At 36.2% G+C, this 18,958-nt stretch overlaps 2 protein-coding genes and 1 long non-coding RNA gene across 11 annotated transcripts; 1 reads left to right on the top strand and 2 right to left on the bottom strand.

Annotated features, from left to right (window-relative positions):
- The first annotated feature begins 112 nt into the window (after positions 1-112).
- Positions 113-16,403, top strand: LOC105667113 (GTP cyclohydrolase 1). Of its 3 annotated transcripts, none has more exons than XM_048413288.1 (6): positions 3,439-4,104; positions 5,078-5,323; positions 8,748-8,957; positions 11,559-11,724; positions 13,615-13,731; positions 14,687-16,403. In XM_048413288.1, the coding sequence occupies exons 2-6, from the start codon at positions 5,137-5,139 to the stop codon at positions 14,814-14,816; spliced, it is 810 nt and encodes a 269-aa protein (XP_048269245.1). In that variant the 5' UTR covers positions 3,439-4,104; positions 5,078-5,136; the 3' UTR covers positions 14,817-16,403. The 3 variants fall into 3 exon arrangements, with proteins under 3 accessions (XP_048269248.1, XP_048269245.1, XP_012175734.1); XM_012320344.3 differs by having other exon boundaries at positions 5,033-5,323; XM_048413291.1 differs by lacking the exons at positions 3,439-4,104; positions 5,078-5,323 and adding an exon at positions 113-315.
- LOC105667112 lies at positions 1,688-3,293 on the bottom strand. 6 transcript variants are annotated; one of them, XR_007226811.1, is made up of 3 exons: positions 3,156-3,293; positions 2,032-3,009; positions 1,688-1,880 (listed from the first exon to the last, which is right to left on the bottom strand). It is a non-coding gene; the product is annotated as an uncharacterized LOC105667112 (long non-coding RNA). The 6 variants fall into 6 exon arrangements; XR_007226808.1 differs by having other exon boundaries at positions 2,037-3,009; XR_007226804.1 differs by having other exon boundaries at positions 2,046-3,009.
- On the bottom strand, positions 16,395-18,921 carry LOC100647532. Of its 2 annotated transcripts, XM_048413301.1 has the most exons (6): positions 18,699-18,921; positions 18,353-18,641; positions 18,113-18,225; positions 17,357-17,868; positions 17,082-17,272; positions 16,395-16,843 (listed from the first exon to the last, which is right to left on the bottom strand). In XM_048413301.1, the coding sequence occupies exons 1-4, from the start codon at positions 18,730-18,732 to the stop codon at positions 17,855-17,857; spliced, it is 450 nt and encodes a 149-aa protein (XP_048269258.1). In that variant the 5' UTR covers positions 18,733-18,921; the 3' UTR covers positions 16,395-16,843; positions 17,082-17,272; positions 17,357-17,854. The 2 variants fall into 2 exon arrangements, with proteins under 2 accessions (XP_048269258.1, XP_048269254.1); XM_048413297.1 differs by having other exon boundaries at positions 17,357-18,225; positions 18,353-18,921.
- Positions 18,922-18,958: the final 37 nt, after the last annotated feature.

Below are 18,958 nucleotides of genomic sequence, written 5' to 3'. Positions count from 1 at the left end.
AAGAGATGGAAGGGGAATCAGCTTGACAAAGGTTTTTCGATCTGAGTAGAGATATATAAATCTGTAGTTGGAAAGAGAGTCGTTAGTGAACGATTCATACTAGTCTTAACCGTCGCGTTTTTCCTCATCATTTCTTGAGACGTCATTATACAGTTATCATATATATATATATATAATAGAAATTGTACAGAGAAAACATTAATCTTTCTTTTATTTTTTAAAGAATATAAGTCCTGCATAAGTACTCCTCGATTTTCATGAAGAAATACATCGAAGATCATCTTACAGATAAAATGAATTGCATAGCAAAAAGCGGTAAGTCTCATGCTAATATCGTAATTTTTGTATTTCTACCAATTCACTGAACTCTTTATATCTACATAAAGTTGTAAACCTTATATTTACTTTTACAGAGTTTATTAACATGTTAAGTTCAGTTATTCTTTTGTTTAATACTTTAATGATAAAAAGTGTATTGAACATGGGATCAGTCTCATAAATGGAATAGAAATTAAATAAAATGCTTGTAATTACAAGCATTTTATAAATTAACTATAAATTAATAGCCATTGGACACATATACACATAGATATGTTAGTTAGAATTTATCATGACTTTTTAATTTCATCGCGACTTCCTCAATTATTAGACTGGAACGAGTACATAACACCTATGAGGGATTATATCTTCTCATATTCATTGCATTTCTTTTCAGCATGCGGCTCGATGTCATGTTATAATAGATTTATATTTGTCAATCATATTAAATAACGATAAAACGATATCGTCGATATCGACATGAGACTATATAATCATATCAAGTATCTGCATACTCTATACTTTGTATTAGGGTAAAGCATGCGGTATTAGGATAGAGCAAAGAACTTGGATATAGAGTTTCTAGTTCACGATATCACAAAATACAGGTCCTTACTGTTTATTATTTATTTAAAAATTATCATTTATAGAAATAAAATCTTACTATCTCCGAAATTGATTTTTAAATAATTAAAATAATTATTAAAAGAAAGATATCGTATTGATTATCTCTTATCTATTGCTATTACATACAGAAGTAAATTATGATGAAACAGTGATTTTTGAGAGAGAGGCAGTTCTCGCTTTTATGACTCTATGCTTAAATGATTCGGGGTAGATCCATTCTTCGCGTGCCTATCATCGTACATTCCTCTGGCATTGATTCGCCGTTGTTGTTACATGAGAATGACCTCGAATTCTTCACCGATACACTTTAGTTTTCTACACGTCGCCTTTCCTTTAGTTTTTCCCCCTTTATAACGCAACCGCTAAACCAGTGCAAAAAGCTTCACGCTCGTTAAGTCGTTAGACGAACGTTAATAAAATCCGCACAATGGAACGTCGAGAGTATTTTCTTTCTTCATGGATTTCAAGTAGACTCTTGTAAAAAGGCGAAATTTTATCGTTTCGTTGAACATATTTAGCTAGGTTTTTGGGATGTCAGATACTTCGCGATGTACCAACAGCAGCTTTGTATTGATTGCAAGTAGTGAAGGTCAGTTGAACTCACAATCAGACGAGTTTCAGTAGTGCAACTATGAATACGGACGAGAAATGTAACTTTGCGCGCTTTTGTATAGTTCGATAGATACGCTATCGTGATACAGAAAATAATATGAGCCAACGCATTATTTTTTCGCGTAGATCGTTTAGATAAAACAAAGATTTATGCTTTATTCATTCAGTAATGCAAAGTGCAAAGACTCGTTTAAAGTATACTTTTCGATACATTCATATATATAGGTACAATGTCATTCCAGCTTGAATTGACTAACTTATTAATCATAATTTATTTTTGTTATATTTCCTTATTTTAAAAAAGCGTAGTTCGAAAGGGAGTCCTGTAAAAGTATCGTACAATTAACAGAAATAACGAGAGAATGGAACAAGTAATGAGTAGGAAGCAATAAGTAAGTATAAGTCATTTGTAACTTGCTAGTCAGTTAATGGATTCTAATATATTATCACAAACTATAATAGACGTATAATAACTTTACTCATTCCACCTTCAGGTCCCCTTGTAGACTAATAGCCTAGCCGGAATATCATGATAACCTCATCGATGTTGAAACTTAATTACTGAAACAGGCAATGGCCAGTTGCATGCGACCACTATCGCTTTTATCATTGTCGCTATTAATTACCAACAGTACTTATAGGGCTATCGAGATCTTGTTATGTCGCTGTTTTCAAGGTCGTCGCTTGCATCTGAAAACGACGATTATACATGCGTTTTCATAATAACTCTACTATACTTCCGTAGCGTTTTAGGGATATCTCGATAAATAGGAAATACAAATATATAAGTTTCTTCGAGTCGTGCATCTTTCATGATGTTTACGTAGAGAAAATAGAATGTATAAAAGTCAAAATTAAGTATGATCTCGCGAAATTGATGTTTGACGTACGCTTAAAACGTGCACTAAGAAAGATCTATGCGCATTAAACACGTTTACACGGTCTTAAGGAGTCCTGCGAATAAAAGGAAAAAGATCAGTGCCGAGGAACCGGTCTCTTGGAAATCACAATGACGTAAATTCTGACTCTCGTTCTAAAAACCCATAAAGGATAGTGCTTTCTTTCCTTCTGTGCTTTCCTGTTGCTCCGTCATAAATTTTCCTTGTAATCAATCTGTGGTTATTCCGATATTAGATGAGTACAATATATATATATATATACATATACATATATATCTATGTAGCGTGCTATCATGAATTCATAGAAAAATCAAAATGCTTGTGGCGATGGATTTTACTTTTCTTTTTTATCTCACAATAACTAAGAACATCATATAAGCAAATTAGCGTTGATTTTTATCAATATCGGAAAATATACCTACTTTATCTTCGCTATAGAAGCTGGTTATTTTAGAGTTAAGAAGCTATACGTATTAATGGAAGTTATTTAATAAATTCGTATTCCTGTAGTATTAAGTCCCCTCTGCCCAAACAATAATTAGTAAAAGTTGACCTGTAATTGTTAAAGATTAGAATTCGTACTTTCGAAAGAAATACATAATTGCAAATTAATATTGATGATCCTGAAAATGGCTCGAGGTTCTTAATCTCTGCAAAAATATCTTGGAATATTATACGCTTGACAATGGAAAGGGTTACCTTTACTGTTTCACCAATATCATTGCAGCTCTATATCATTTTCATCCAGTATATTTCATTGTGAATCTTAATTATATGTATTTAGAAACGATAATTCTCACGGTATTTTTGCACGCTAAAAGCGTAACCGTGTGCCATGTCGACCTCGCAATCGCGAGTTACGGATATCTCGACACTTTCCTATAGCGAGGCGCTACTTGTCACTCGACGCTGCACATCTCGCAGTGTGTAGTCCGGGCAAAGTTGGGTATTTCCCTCTCGAACGCTGTAGCGGGAGGATCGTTCGCCTGGAGGGAGGTATTCTCACTTCTATGTCACTCTCACCGTGTAGTACTTGCATTCTCTCGATATATACTGAACGTGACGCGAGATTTTGCTCATCAGTCGCGAGAATTTACTTTTTGGGGGTCGAGTAGTGACACCACGCTTCAACGGCTACGGTCACTACAGTTTTCTACGTAAAACAAAATAGAGGTTAAAAAAAAAACGAGAGGGAAAAAAGTACTTGTTGGGAAAAAGAGAGACGGAGACACGGTGCGATTAGGGCGGAACAAAGACAGAGGGGGAAAGAGATAGAGACGGAAGAACCATAGGGAACATTCGTACTCTCCACGGTTCCGTCGGTTCAGTCACACTGCGTCACTTAACCGAGCGAGTTCGCGGTCGTTTCTCTTTCCTTTCGGACTCGTTGACCACTCTCTTTTTTATTTTCTTATTTCTGTCTTCTCCCGTGTCTCAAACCTGTCTCATTCCTTTATTTCCCCTTTCGTTTTCGTTCATTCTGTCTAAAGAATATAATAATATTCGCGATTGTTCTCTCATGAGTACGAACGTTTAATCTTGGAAAAGCGACGTCGGACGTTTTTAACGACGTTTCACTTTTTTTGTACCGGTGCTCGACGAACATCCAAGGGGTGCACGTGAACCGACACAGTCAATCCGACTGCGAGTAAGTTTCATCAGTTTGATGGTAGAACCCGATTCGCTGAAACTTGCCGAGTACTACACGCATAACACGCGTATTGTTCGTGAATCACGTGGTAGAGGATGTGCTGAAACACTTTGAATCGCTTTGGATATGATTTGATATTTAAAGCTTTTGACAAACTTGATAAATCTTGAAAGTCTCAGTACTTATATAAATCTTAATACATCTTAATATACATGTTATATTTTATTTGTACAGTGTGTTCTGTCTTCGATATTTCATACTAGTCACGAAAATTTAAAACAGACTCGAGCTCTATCAAGACAAAAGATTCAAAAATCTTCGGGACTAAAAAAATGTTAAACGTAAAATCATATTTGATATTTTAGAAGTTTCAGAATGCTTCGAAATTCATATTGAAATACCTAGAGGCGTCAAGAGCAAATCGCGCGTCATTTGTTACGTGGTTCCACAATCCTTAAAGAAGGATTCTCTTGTCAAACGACAGAACAATATTTTCTCGTCAACAAAAGTTTTCCTATGATAGAAAGTGGTAATTCTAATTCGCAATAATTAATGAGATACGAATATGAATAAGATAAGTACATATACCTGACACGTCTATTTATTCTACATACGTAATATCAGAAGCTCTTCCAAGTCAGTTCCAAGAACTGATGGGAATAACGGTGGCCAGTTAACGAAGTATTAATTATCAACATTCCAGAATCAAAAATGAAACAGATTTTCTTTTTACCACGATTCGACGAATATAAGCCACTATTGCGGCGATGCGTATATGTATTAGTAAATAACTTAATAATACAGTTACTATTATAAACTCGGCACGTTTAGCGTCAATCGCTTCGATTCTCTGCCGTTTATTACGTTTACTTTCTGATTGCTGTGTGCCGTCCGTTTGCAAAACGCCTTCAACCAATTTTGATAGAGCGTTTGTGTTCCTCATTGATCGATCGTCTATCGGATTGAGAAGAGGCCGTGTTACTATCGCTGCTATAGTTCAAGTGGCGAACAGGATCGAAAGACGCAGTCATGAACGGGATTTCCAATCAATGCGCGAAAATCAAGGACCTAAGCATATACGACGACGAAGACGACCACAAGATGAAGATAAAAAAGCCGGGACCAATAAGAACTGTTTCCTGGTCAGAGAGCGTCGAGGAGAGCAATTTGGATGTACCGGGGACGCCCAGAACTCCACGAACTTCCACCACGCCAGGTATCGTTTCCACGTATGATTAGCAGTCCTGCGATTAGGGATTTTGCCACGTTCGCGTCACAGGAAATTTCCGAGATTAATAACAAGTAACGAATCGGTGGAATGTTACGAACGTTACCGTCGTTCGTGATTAGTCGATTACCAAGTTCATTTGAATTTACAAATTTTCGAGTTAAATAATATGATAATATATATACGATATTAAGCGTTATTATTCGATAACGAAACCTATTAGCTGAAAGGCAGTTCTCGTGTTGGTATTTTGCGTAATAGATGGAACGGGAATGTTCATACGATAAATAATTCAAGTGTGGCAATATGGATGTATCGTTTGAAAGTTGTATAAATTAGATAGATACACAAAATCGTTTCTTCTGTTCTCCAGGGCCACCTTGCATCGTAGGGTTTGTGATTTATAAAAGTTCTACTTTATTGCCGATAAAACCTGTTACCGTGTAACACTGCTTTAGTAGCAAGAATCTGTAACATCTGATTCGTTGAATTTCATTCATAATGTTGATCGTGCAAAAGGTATACGAGACTTTACAACTTTGCCGAACCAGTCGTTTTTTTACTCGCGAATCATTATTAGAATGCTTCTTTTTCTATCGGGCTATTAGATACACTTGTTGCAACAAGTGGCAGCTACATTGTTGACTTTTACATTTGTGATAATCGAACAATTTCCATTCAGGTTTTGATATTACGTACGATCCGTAAATTGCAGTAACGCGCCATTCAATTTTTCTGTAACATTGATCGTTATTAACTCTGTTATGCGCTTTATCTGCAAATTCGAAGAACAATTATTTCAATTTTCTCCAAACGACGGAATCTTCTGCCGTTAATTTCGTGCCTAATCGATTGCACGAACGTAAGTAACCGTAGCCTGTTGCACTTTCCGTAAAAAGAAGAAGGAAGAAAAAAGAGGAATTACGTTACGGTATCATTTACGTATTAAGGACCGTGACAAAACAGTCATACACTTAATGCTCGTTTTATTCTCCACTCTCCATTGTTCTTAGTCCAATTTCGGTTATCTCGTCGACTTTTAACTTTATTTCGGACAGCGTTGCTGTCATTGATCAAACCGTGGTCCGTGACAAAGATTTGGAGAGCATTGTGGTCATAGTTCCCGTTTCCAGGTCAATTGTAACCTGCTGATCGTAAAATGATAAAAGACCCTGGGAACTGTTGGGGTACAGTTATGATGGAACGTAACTCGTAACTGTAATGTTACGAATGTACGATCCCTCGTAACGCGACTATCAACTTTCTGAAGGAACAGAGAGCATCTTTTATTTTTTGGTGAACAACGTTGACAAAATTTCGTACACTTTCATTCGCCACGAATTTGCAACTTTAGAAACGAGAATGACTTCATCGTTTTGAATAAAACGTGCGTCGATGATCTTTCGATCGTTGCTTTCGCGTATTTGCTTTTCCGCGTACATAGCATCTTCGATATCTTCCAAATATAATATCTTTGCTCGCTAAAATAGATTACGAAGAATCGATGGGCTTTTGCACGTGTAATCTTTCCACGTAATTGTAAATATTGAAAAGATCAATATTTACATAATAACGAAGTGTCGTACGTATCGTAGAACAGGAATGGCCAACAAGTGGGCAACGATCGGCCGGTCGACTTGTTAATAAATATTAATATTAATAAAATGCCATGTTGGTTTAATACCTGCTCTCTATTTGTCATTTATTATTACACAAGGCACATGTTTGGATGAGAAGATTTTAACAGATAGATCGCGAACACATTTTTAAGAAAAATAATCGATATGTATTATATAATGAAGTTGACCACCTCTGCCGTAGAGTGCAGAGCAACGTGTGCTATGTTTCGTAATAATATCTCTTTCTTGTTAAATCTTCTTTAATTTCCTTTCTCGGCAGAAGGTCTTAAGATTGCGAAAAATGTTGATCAAATCAAATAGAACCAAAGCGTTAATAATTAACTCAATTTACCGAATTTGGAAACATTGAAAAGTTTGCGGCATCCGCGTTAAGATCTGCTTTATTCGTCTTACTGTCATTGTCATTCTGGAAACTTTTCAATCTGCCCTCGTAATTCAGCGTATAGTTATCGAATCGACATTTGACCTTCTATGAAACAAAATTCATGCAATTCAAGATAACCAACGTAACTATATCACGTAGGTATAATAAAGTTGAACCTGGCTACCAATTTCCAGGAATGCGTACAATATGCGTGCATATTGATACAGCGTATTGGAGCAGTGCCGTTACTCGATTGAATTACGCGATACCGTTCATTAGCAAGAGCATGGTTTAACTTAGTTTTCCATCTTGAATACGTCAATTCCAGTGTTAGATTCTATCTACCGCGCTTGCAAGAACAAATCTATGCCGAGAGAAGTCCCGAGAACTGATTCTCTTTAATTTAATACGTTCTAGATTGCTCGCGAACGAAGCGTTATACAAGTGATAAATTATGGCTATCGATAGAAATCTCGCCTTCTGCTTGATGTAACGCCATCGTTAATCGTTATGCAATAAGTTCGGCAATGCATGCAAGACGACCGTCGACGGCGAACTTCGTCGTGGATCGGAACACTTTGGAATATTACAGGCATCGTTCGAAGAGTAGCGTGGGACCCTCGCCGAACGATCGATCCATCGATCGATCCACATTTGCGAATGTGAATTAAAGCGTTATGCTAATCGTCAATGGAAACATTTAACGTTTATGAATATACAATCGTTCGTAGCCGTTGAAGGAAGCGAGGAAGAAGAAAAAGAGAACTGGTCCAAAGTAATAAGCACGGATTAAGGTTGCCTTACGTTACGTTTCATTATTACGTTATTAATTCCTTTTATGTTGTTCCTTTGATTTGTTCGACTTGCCAATTAAAATCCTGTCACTTTGTTAGACATCTACTTTTATTAAACTTGTACCCGTCAAACTCGCGATTCAACTTTGTTTGCCGATCGATCGTATCTTTGTCTAGAAATCTTATTGCGCACCTTCTTCTATACTTTGCAAAGAGTATCGAGAGACAAAAGACGCGTTATGAAAATCTTTGTTCGTCAAAATTTGCGAACAGGTGTTTGGTATCGCAAATAGCAAATACGTACTCGTACTTTTTATCAATATCGAGTATGTGCTTCTCATAGAAAGGCAACAAATTTGTTTTTCGTTACCACACGCAAGCAAACCTATCGAATGGTGAGTCTTCCGTCAGCGCGGGTCATTGCCAACGATAACGATGATGTTTAAAAAAATGAAATCAGGTTTCACAATCGCCGAGAACAGGATCTAGTAAACATTGACGTTTATACATGTGCGAGATAAATTTTAATTTAAATAGAGTTCAGTGAATTTAATAAATATTGAAAAGTACGATGAACAATTGACAGAGATACTTCAAAGTGTTTGCTTTACCAGGACATGAAAAATGTACCTTCCATCACGATTTGGAGCTAGACCATAGGCCACCCACGCGCGAGGCTCTACTTCCGGAAATGTCACGGAGTTACAAGCTACTTTTGAGCTCACTTGGCGAGGATCCTGATCGACCAGGTCTTTTAAAGACTCCGGAACGTGCTGCGAAAGCCATGCTGTTTTTCACCAAAGGTTACGATCAAAGCATCGATGGTAAGTCACTTATCATTAGCTATCACGTTTTTATTACTTTGTATAACAAATGTATAAAGAAATAAGTTGAACGAAAATAATTAAGTAATTAAGAATAAAAAGATATCGTACAATAGGAACCAAAAATAAGATAATAAGATAAATATAAGAGAATATAATATAACGTGATTTTCTATAAATCAGATAAGAAGTCGTCCGATTTTCTAATCATAAAAGATCTTTTATCTAACTGAAAATAATACGGGCATTTAATCATGATTCTCTTAAGGTATAGGGTCGATAGAACAGATAAAACCATGAATATACCCACTCGAGGAAAGTGCCGTCCATTTCTTTCCTCCCTCCTTCAAGTTACTCGAGATCCGTCACAGGGGAAAAGAGAGGAAGTCTTAAGTACGATTCGAAAAAAAGAAGGCGTAAAGCTCATGATATAAATGGGTCTCGGGAACGTACAGCGACTCGAAGAAAATACCTTTCATCTTTCTCTTCCATTTGTCGTGTACCGCGTAGAAATGCTACTGTTCCCCGGTAATTATGATTCCACGAATAGAATAAATGCAGTAAAGTCGACATGGCCATTAAGGATGCCCTGATATGCCTCTTTGATTCGATACCTAAATTTTGATTTATTTCCTCGACATAATATCGTGTTCGGATACACGTTATAATTTATAATTTATATTAGAATCTTAATTAAGAAACAATTTGTCAGTCATGTTTAGAATCCATCGAATTTATATAATTAATTATAATGCGCTATATAACCCGTTTGATATTTTACTTTCGTTTGTATGAGATGGCTCTCGATAAATAGTACGATCTAGCACAACGTTGATGTAGGTGAAACAGCTACAGGTGGTGGTGTCCCTTTAATTCATTTCGACTTAACTCTCCATCCACCTAGAGTGCAACTGCCCTCGAGATAAGCCTGGTTAACGGCAGTTCTACTCGCCCCAGTGAATTTGAAACGAGTCCAGAGCACTTTCCTACGAAAGCTCGACCCACGCTCTCTTTTAGTCACCCACCACCAACTCCTACGGAACCGTTCCCCTATAACAAGTTCCCTTTACCTTTCATTCTTATCGATAATGCATCAGGACATACAATGGTATATCTATAGTATACATTCCATGAAACCATCAATCCTCTGTTCTCCGTTAATTTATCCTCGTAGGATCGTGAGCAACAATCGGGTCAAAATCACGTTTAAGTGCTACTACCTGTTTTAATACCTCTAATTAACGATAATTAACGTGATAGTTAATTCTACGTTATACTACGCAAAAGATATTGCATATGACACACGGTTCTACAAATACAATGTCAAAATCGATATAGCCTGTGGTCTGACGTTTCTGTGCCATATGTTTGCGATTGCACTTTCCCTTTTACGTCCCTTTTTCGATGATTCCACTGTTGTTACAGTAACGTAAAGGTTACCAATAAAAAAATATATTAAAACTATTGGATCGATGATGCTCCATTTAGTTAATAATATTCTACATTGTTGTTTCGATCGATAACATTAATCTCGGTCGAAGGTTGATCGCGTCGGATCACCAAGTGGAAAAATTAAACTGTACGCTTTCAGCATCTCCTTCAAAGGTAGTTCGTATAGAAGAGAGGAAATTGCTCGAGTTTAGTCTAGTATAGAAATGGAGGTGTGCGCGTAAAAGCCCGTTGAAATGAATTTCCACCGTCAAAGCGTTTGGAATTTATATATCATTGTTTCGTCGCGTTAAAAGGTTTCCAGGGGTCATTTATTTACAGCGGGCAGGAGCATCTTATTACGTATGGAAAAATACACTTGGTTAACCGGGACGCGAATTCGTTTCATCATTGCCGGTCATTGTGAAGGTGTTTCTTGTTAAGGTTGCCGTGGAAACCGTGGAGAGCACCCTCCATTTTCCACCGACACCTACCAACCACCGATTTATACCTATACACCATCACCAGTATGAATGTTGTAGTAAGTAGGTCAATATCGAGTAAATCACAGCTAGGATCGCGAGGACCTTAACCCACGTGCAAGATGTTCTTTCGCAGAACAATTTAAACGACAACCATTTTCCCACCTTTGTACAAGGTTGGTTGTTCTTTGCGCCAACGGAGTCATTAAAATTGTGTAGCGATCGCGCGATCTCAGTAAACGAAGCAGCGTCTATAAATATATATACGAGATTTTATTCAAGCAATATCTTTCAACTTTCCGCTTTTTTTTTTCTTATTTATATACATACGAAGGCTGCGGGAGGATAAGTCAATGCGATAAATCACAAAAGAACAGGTTTCCAATCCATTGCGTTATCAATCAATCGCGCGTTATCAAAGCTGTCCTTTTATTTGGTTTTTGAAACTAAACACAAAAACGTCATTCGTCCAAGTATTATCATCCAGTTTCACGAAACTTATCACTGATCAACTGTCTTTAAAGAATTTATACCTTTGGAATCAACAGGTTATTTTAATATTCAATTATAATTCTAACTCTGCTTAATCGTAAAATAACGTTGTAATTACTTAAGCCAAGTGCGACGGAATATATATTTATCATGTTTTTTTTCCTGTGATCTTTTTATAATATTCACATATTTATTGCAGACGTTATAAATGACGCGATATACGATGAAGATCACGACGAGATGGTTGTAGTGAAGGATATCGAGATGTTCTCCATGTGCGAGCATCACTTGGTACCGTTCTACGGAAAAGTCTCGATCGGCTACCTACCATGCAAGAAGATCCTTGGGCTGAGCAAATTGGCCAGGTAACGAGAAATTTTCTTTAGTAGAAGGCAACGTTTATCGTAAATCGAATTAACACGAGATATCGTGTCGGTGCAATTGAATCTCGTGAAAGCAGCTGAATCGTTCGTCAGATTAAGACAGCTAATATCTTGTCTCGTGGAAATGGAGATTAATTGATGCTGGATTATTTGTACCAGCGATCAATTAAATCGCGGTGATTGAACTGTCATCATCGCGCGATATTTTATTAACGCTATTAACCGATACGTACTGATTTATTTTTGACGTAATTAAAGCGAGCCTCCTACAGAGATTAACGAACTTAATCATAGTCGACATAATTAACTTGATATAGGAATTACTACATGCTATATTCTACAGTTTGTTTCGTTTAAGCGAGGATAGTGGAATATCTCATAAGGGGTTGAAGTTATTAAAAAAACCATTTTAACAAAAGTCGATCGATTCGAAGAATGCCATATTATGGCGCAAATCATTTTTTCGCAGGGCAGATTTTAAGCTCAACTTCATTTTTTTAAATAGAACCATATATTTTTTAACATATCAATCGATATCCATCTCGGGATTCCCTACACGTTTACCTTGTAACGTATGATACATCAAGACAACGTATACACAAGAATACTGCCTCGGGTCTTTCTTTGTTTTTTGTTACGCACAACTATCTTGCACGTTTTATCATATATAAAATAATAGATACCAAGTCAGAATTTCTCCTTATGCTCATCCCATATTCAGAATTTATGTTTTTATTCTTTTACTCATTTATAGTTTCTAACGTTTATATCTGTACACGTTTATGTTTACAAGTCTAAGAAATTCTGACTTTCCTAGCATCAATAACCTTATGAAGCCATGAAGCACTTATCTCAGTAGCTGCCTGTCAGTGAGCAGAGACTCGGGACTTTTCCCTCGAGTGATAGTCCGATAATCTGATATGATCCACTCCGATAACGTGGAGATATTGATGTACCCTAAATCTAAACTATTCGAGATGAGATCTCATAGTCCCTCATACGAGGGTTGTTGACGGGGGAGGAATACACGAATCGATTGTTTATGCATTTGAGCTTGCAAAAATGGTCAGATCACTCTTAGGTTACCGGCACTTGAGAGTACAGAGCGACCTTTGAGGGCCTTGCCTTTGAGGGAATTCCGCGGGTTTTTCGCAACAATCATAGCACGCGACAAACCGCATGAAATAAAAGGAGGGAGAGGTCCTGAGATTTTTAATAACTTCAAGCTCTTATGAGGTACTCCACTGTTCTCATCTAAACGCGATTAGACGGATTCGCTCTTGGATGGAGTCTCGTAGATCATCAAAATAACTAATAAGAATAATAAAAATGATCTTATTCAGTATAAACAGTTTCATTATCGAATTTAGCTACATATTTTTACGTGGTCATGGTCATAGTGGAAAAAGATTCGTTAAAATGTTGATAGATAAAACTTAATTAAAATAATAATCAATACTGTGATATCGTATTTCACAATTTCGCGATAACAAATTGCATCGGGGCAGTAATAGCCGGCAATAGCTATCGGCCTTGATTAGAGGAATATTAAAGCGAGAAGAAAAGAATACGCCGATCGTTGGCACGCCGACCACTTTCACGCATTGCTAGACTTAATCGACCGGTGTCCACTTACCTGTTAAATGTTATGAACTTAACATTAGCCTTCAAACGGTAAGCAACTAGTGGATTTTCAGACATTCGAGCTAGGGTCGTGGCAGGCACTTTCATTTTTCGTTACCTATCGTTTATTCCATATTACGTTCTATGTAAAGTCGTCTTCTTTATATCTTTATTTTTTCTTTTTCCCTTTTTAATAACCAAATCTTTTCTACTATATTCACCCCTGTTTTCCTGTCTGATGTCTTACAGAATCGTAGAGGTCTTCAGCCGACGTCTTCAGGTTCAAGAACGTCTTACCAAACAAATTGCATTAGCTGTAACGAAAGCGGTGCAACCAGCGGGAGTGGCTGTGGTCGTCGAAGGAGTGTACGTATTTTTTAATTTAACGAAAAAAATTCATCCATTATTCTTATGATAAACTTATAATTGAACAGAGCAAAGAAATATGATAGACGTAGGTTGGCAAGATATTATCTTCATATTTTTATATTTCCTTCGGTTTCGTTCCAATACGCTCGGATCTTGAGCAATAGTTTTCGCAAGGATTAATCGCATATAGGAATACGACCTTGTACTAACAAGGTGCTATCACTCAATAGAAAACGCTTCATTCCAGACTTAAGAACGTATACATAAAGGCGTTTAATAATTATGTATAAATCGTTCACGTAACGATTCGATCGTGTACTATCTGCCAACAAATCAATTAAGATTCTTGTGAACAGGATGTATCTATAATATCAAATAAGGAGTTGCAATCATTAGTGGTCATCTAAATTACGTATACCGAATGTTCAATAATTCAAATATCATAATCTGTGCTATACATAATCAACGTAATCATAAATTGCGAACGAATTATCTAACTTGCGTGCAATAAAAGAAGAAAAACAGGTTCAGCGGGAAGAAAAAAGAGAGCGATGGCGCTTCAATAAATGGTAACTAAAAAACTGTGTCGATTAAATATTAATCGTCGCCTTGAGAGCTTACAAAAGTGAGGAAACTAATAAAAAGATTAACAATCGGTTTTAGTACCAATATCTTTTTCGCAATTTCGAGATTAAGTATCATGTACATTAGAACGAACGTAGATTGTGTTTAAAATGTGCAACGTAATGTATCTTGATTATAGTATTTATTTTATGTCTTGTCCATTAGATAACAGTATCTTTGTTAACATTGATCGTAGCGAAATCTCAAGCTCCGTTTAATATATACATGGTGAATTAATTACTGTCAATTTTAACAACGAGATACGAGTAATTATTCGATATATAGCAGCGTTCGTGAATAACTTAAAAATACTTTGTTTACGTTACAGGCACATGTGCATGGTAATGAGAGGAGTGCAGAAAATAAACAGCAAGACGGTTACGTCAACGATGCTCGGCGTGTTCCGGGACGATCCAAAGACTCGCGAGGAATTCCTTAATTTGATCCACAATAAATAAACTTCTTTCATCGGACCGTCGAAGCATATATCTTTTTCGTTATTGGCCAAGGGACCAGTCTAGAATGGCCCCGATACGATTCTTGTTCAAACGTTTTTGTCATACTGCTACCTCACTACAGAAGTCGTCCAAAAAGGGAAAGACAATCGTTGATTTGACGGCAAGCTTCTTTGTAACATTCCTTTTATTTTTTTAAGGAGAACATTATTTTGTATGCGCCAACGTTATAAAAAATTAACAGGATTAACCGTCGACCATAGTTATCGTAACAGAACGACTAATAACACAGATTGGACGATGTTGTCTAAGACGTCTTTGAACGAGGCGTTCTTAAACTGCTGATCGAATGACACGGAGACAATATGGTAGTTACATACCGAAACTTTACGTAAGTTCTACAAACTGCTGGTAACGCTTCTAGTACGTGAAAGAAAAAAGGAACTTACAGATCGTTTCGCAAAACGACAACGCATATGCTTGAGAAAGCGCGTGATATTTTCCTCAAGGAAACCCGAAACTTCGCTAAAAACATGTTAATAACATTACCATGCTGCTGGATCAGCTGTAATTATCCGTTCGATTAATATTATACTTTGCGAGTATTTTTGTAATGTTATTGATGTATTCAGGAAATGGGCGAATAACATTCGATTCGGCGTCCTTCGGTAATACAACTGCGCCAAATATGAAAATGAACTTAAGAAATACCGAAATCGAGGCTTCTCGATCGGCATGAACTGAACGATTGCCAGGACACTTTCAACCAATGGCCTCGTGACTCGTGACAATACGTATTTTAGATTCTATACTAGCGATTCTGTGTAAAAAAATGTTCGCATCGTGATACAGCATGCTGATCGAGAAACACAGATAATCCCTATTATATCTTGAAAGCAAGTGCTCACGGCGGACGAATAATAAATTCTTCCGATTTCGTTTCCGTTTCCAGCTTGTAAAACGTTAACAGCCATACGTCTTACAACACGAAACGTTTTAAAAAGTTTCGTACTGTTTTTACATTCTGTCATCGTGATTCCTTCTATTATTTTTTTGAGTCTTTTATCAAAGAAGTGCAACTACACGTTACTTAACGAATTTTAATACTCAATTGACATTTATATCTCTGTAATCTTTATTCAGAATGTATAAAAAATTTCGTAAAAGAAAGCAGTGGTTTCGACGCACAATTTTTCAGCCATACAATGTGTGCCGAAAAACGTTTAAGAACCTAAAAGAATCGATAGAAAAAATTGCGAAATTTTTTCAACGAATTATGTATGATTATTGTTAATGCACGACTTCGAAATGTTTTGACACATTCGTGTCGTTGTTTGATATAGTTTCATCTTATCGAATTAATTGCTTTAAGTAATCAAACTAACTTCGTATTTAAATCATTGGAATTGGATTGCAACGTGTCGATGATGTTTGAGGTTCGATACGATATCACGCAACCTTTGGTATGTCCTCCAATTCTATCTTACATTGAATAATGGAAAATATCTTAATGTTATTTATGAGAATGGATGTTTAATATTTATAATATTTTTCTGACGATGTTATATAAAGTTATATTTATACTTTCAATATCATGTTTCTTTATTATTTCCATATCATAAATTATCGACAACCTTAAATTTAAGTGGTTCGTCTGTTTTATTTAAAACGATTCAGGGCTTTTTATTACTATTATATACTGTGAACGTTATTATATAATGAATCTAGGACACGGTGGTATTTCAATCTTTTTCATGACCGGTGAACCGCAAACTCGAGACATTGGCGTGTTATTCGAGGCACAAATATTCTCTGTGTCTCCCTGATGAAGAAGAAAAACCAGGCTATTGTTTGATGCAGACTTTCGACTTTTTCCAGTAGAACAACAAGGACTGGCACAAGGTCGTTTTACAGTATAACAACCTTGTTCGCGAACAGCCGTTTTTCCACAAGTGCCACTACGTTGAGTGACGCAACCTTTAGCGATCGCAGCCGACGCGCCTTCCTTCTTGCAAGACACAATCGGTTCCCTGAGAGTGAAACTTGAATGAGTCAAGATTGACCTTGCTTAGATATAGATCAATAAATGTTTTTTTCTTTATTTCGAAGTGAAAGGATCGCACGTGTTTAAAAAGTATTCAAGCGTGGCATACAGATTATCATCGTAGAACATTTTTTGCTTAATGCCTTTAAAATTCATTTTCTCATTCGTATCCTTCGATTCCCAATTGTTAATTTAATCGTAGAATATGAAATTTAATATCTTACATGGTGGAAGCAGGACAAGGTGCACAAGGAGTACAACATGGAATTGGTGGACAACGCATAACTCTCAATGCCTCGACATTCAATGAGGAAACACCTCGTAGTAATGCTCGTTGTATCGCATTCTCATATTCGGCACGTTCTTTTATTATACGCTCATTTTCTTTCCGAAGCCTTGCTATCTCAGCTTCAAGCTATTACAATTGAATTTTCACATTTTAATAAAAGAATATATTTCGTTCAAACTCGAGGATAAATGTAAAAGATTATTAATTTACTTCAATTTCTCGTCTCATCCTGTCTTTGTCTTTCAACATTGATTGAATAGCTACGTCGGTACAAATAATTTTGATGTTTTTAGGTTCTTTCATTACGACTCCTTCAGACTCCTTTATTACGTTAGGCTCTTTTAGGATTTTTGGATTTTCTTCTGGTATTTCCTTAGTAACAGGTTCATAGACTGGAGCTGCCTTTGTCACTACTTCTGCAACTGGAACTTCAGGTGATTTACTTACGACATTTATTCTAGGTTCAACCGTTTGAGTAGTTGCCACTGATTTCTATAATAATATTATTATATTAAAAATTACAGAGAAGTAAAGATTTTAATTAACAAACTTGCCTCTCGTTCCCCGCATTCTGCCAATAATTTCCTTAGATTGTCGATTTCACAAGCTCGCGCTATCAATTCTTTACGCAATGATTCGATCTCGTTCTTACAAATGTCCAATTTATTTTGAACCAAACCAATCCATTGTTGTATTCGACCAAATATGTCAGCGAACATTAACTTTTGTAAAAATAAATTCAATTTGCGTGTATTACCTTATATATATTTATGTTTTATAATATTACAGGACTAAGTTTTCTTTAAATAACGGATTACGAGTTTATTCGTATTACGAAATTGGGAGTTTTAAAGGACAGTCTAGTTCATTCATTTTTATTTATTCGCATATTCAATCTTATAAAGAAACTTTATTTATTTATTGTACCCCCATTTTCCTAATTTCATGACGGTTCTACTTGCGTACAGGGCTCAACCTTTGAATCGTGCTCAAAGTTCTCGCCTAAGGTAGCCAGTGCTTTACCCGCTTCTTGTAAATTTTGATGCACATAGTCGATCATTTCATCCACCTTCTTATCTCTGCATTTACAAGACAATAATTTTCATAAATATGATTTCTTAATATTTCAATTCAATTCGTCTAAACATTCCTCCGATATAAATTCACTCCCTCTTAAAAATCGGATGGAAAAAATAATATTTATACCCGGTTGATCCTGGTACTTGTGACATACAAGTACAGCATGGTCCAGCTGTACGAGTAAGTTTTCCATCTTCAGTTTTCACACTAGATGTTGATTCCACTACAACAGTTTGCTCTGCAGTTTCTTCCGGTGGTTTCGATACGTCTCCGCTTTCTTCGGGTTCATCCGCTCCTCCTACTAAACGATCTAGAGTTTTCACAGTTGAATTAAATTTACGGCTTGCTGTAGTTATCGACTTTTTAAATTTGAGCGCTCTATTTGATGGTTTACGATTTTCATCGATAGCATTTCCTAAAAATAATTTTCTACCGTTACTTATGGTTATAATTATTCATGAAAGTATCTTACCGCTTTTGGATGTATTTAATGGTGGACGAGTCATTTTTGTTTAGTTCATGTGTAACATAATGAAATGTGAGAGTATAATACGAACTAATTTAGTTAATTTTTACATAAATTGAAAAATTTAGTTTTGAAGAGTTTATCCGAATAAAGGAATTTATAAGATGTAATTGTAATGTTCATTTGTTTTTGCAGTACTAAAAACATATAAAGTATATCTCTTAAAGTTGGGTAACATTTAAAATAAAAATAAATAAAGTATACAA

The sequence above is a fragment of the Bombus terrestris genome, chromosome 2, assembly GCF_910591885.1.
Source record: "Bombus terrestris chromosome 2, iyBomTerr1.2, whole genome shotgun sequence".
In the NCBI taxonomy this organism is placed as follows: Eukaryota; Metazoa; Arthropoda; class Insecta; order Hymenoptera; family Apidae; genus Bombus; species Bombus terrestris.
This window is presented reverse-complemented; position numbering and strand designations above follow the sequence as displayed.

Bases quoted from the DNA above. Each gene is read 5' to 3' on its own strand.
- LOC105667113 (XM_048413288.1), top strand. From the start codon at position 5,137: ATGAACGGGATTTCCAATCAATGCGCGAAAATCAAGGACCTAAGCATA. The intron at 5,324-8,747 runs GTATCGTTTCCA...TTGCTTTACCAG, and splicing joins ACGAACTTCCACCACGCCAG to GACATGAAAAATGTACCTTC. The intron at 8,958-11,558 runs GTAAGTCACTTA...TATTTATTGCAG, and splicing joins TTACGATCAAAGCATCGATG to ACGTTATAAATGACGCGATA.
- LOC100647532 (XM_048413297.1), bottom strand. From the start codon at position 17,449: ATGAAAGAACCTAAAAACATCAAAATTATTTGTACCGACGTAGCTATT. The intron at 17,273-17,356 runs GTAAATTAATAA...CAATTGTAATAG, and splicing joins GGATGAGACGAGAAATTGAA to CTTGAAGCTGAGATAGCAAG. The intron at 16,844-17,081 runs GTAAGATATTAA...TTTCACTCTCAG, and splicing joins CCTTGTCCTGCTTCCACCAT to GGAACCGATTGTGTCTTGCA.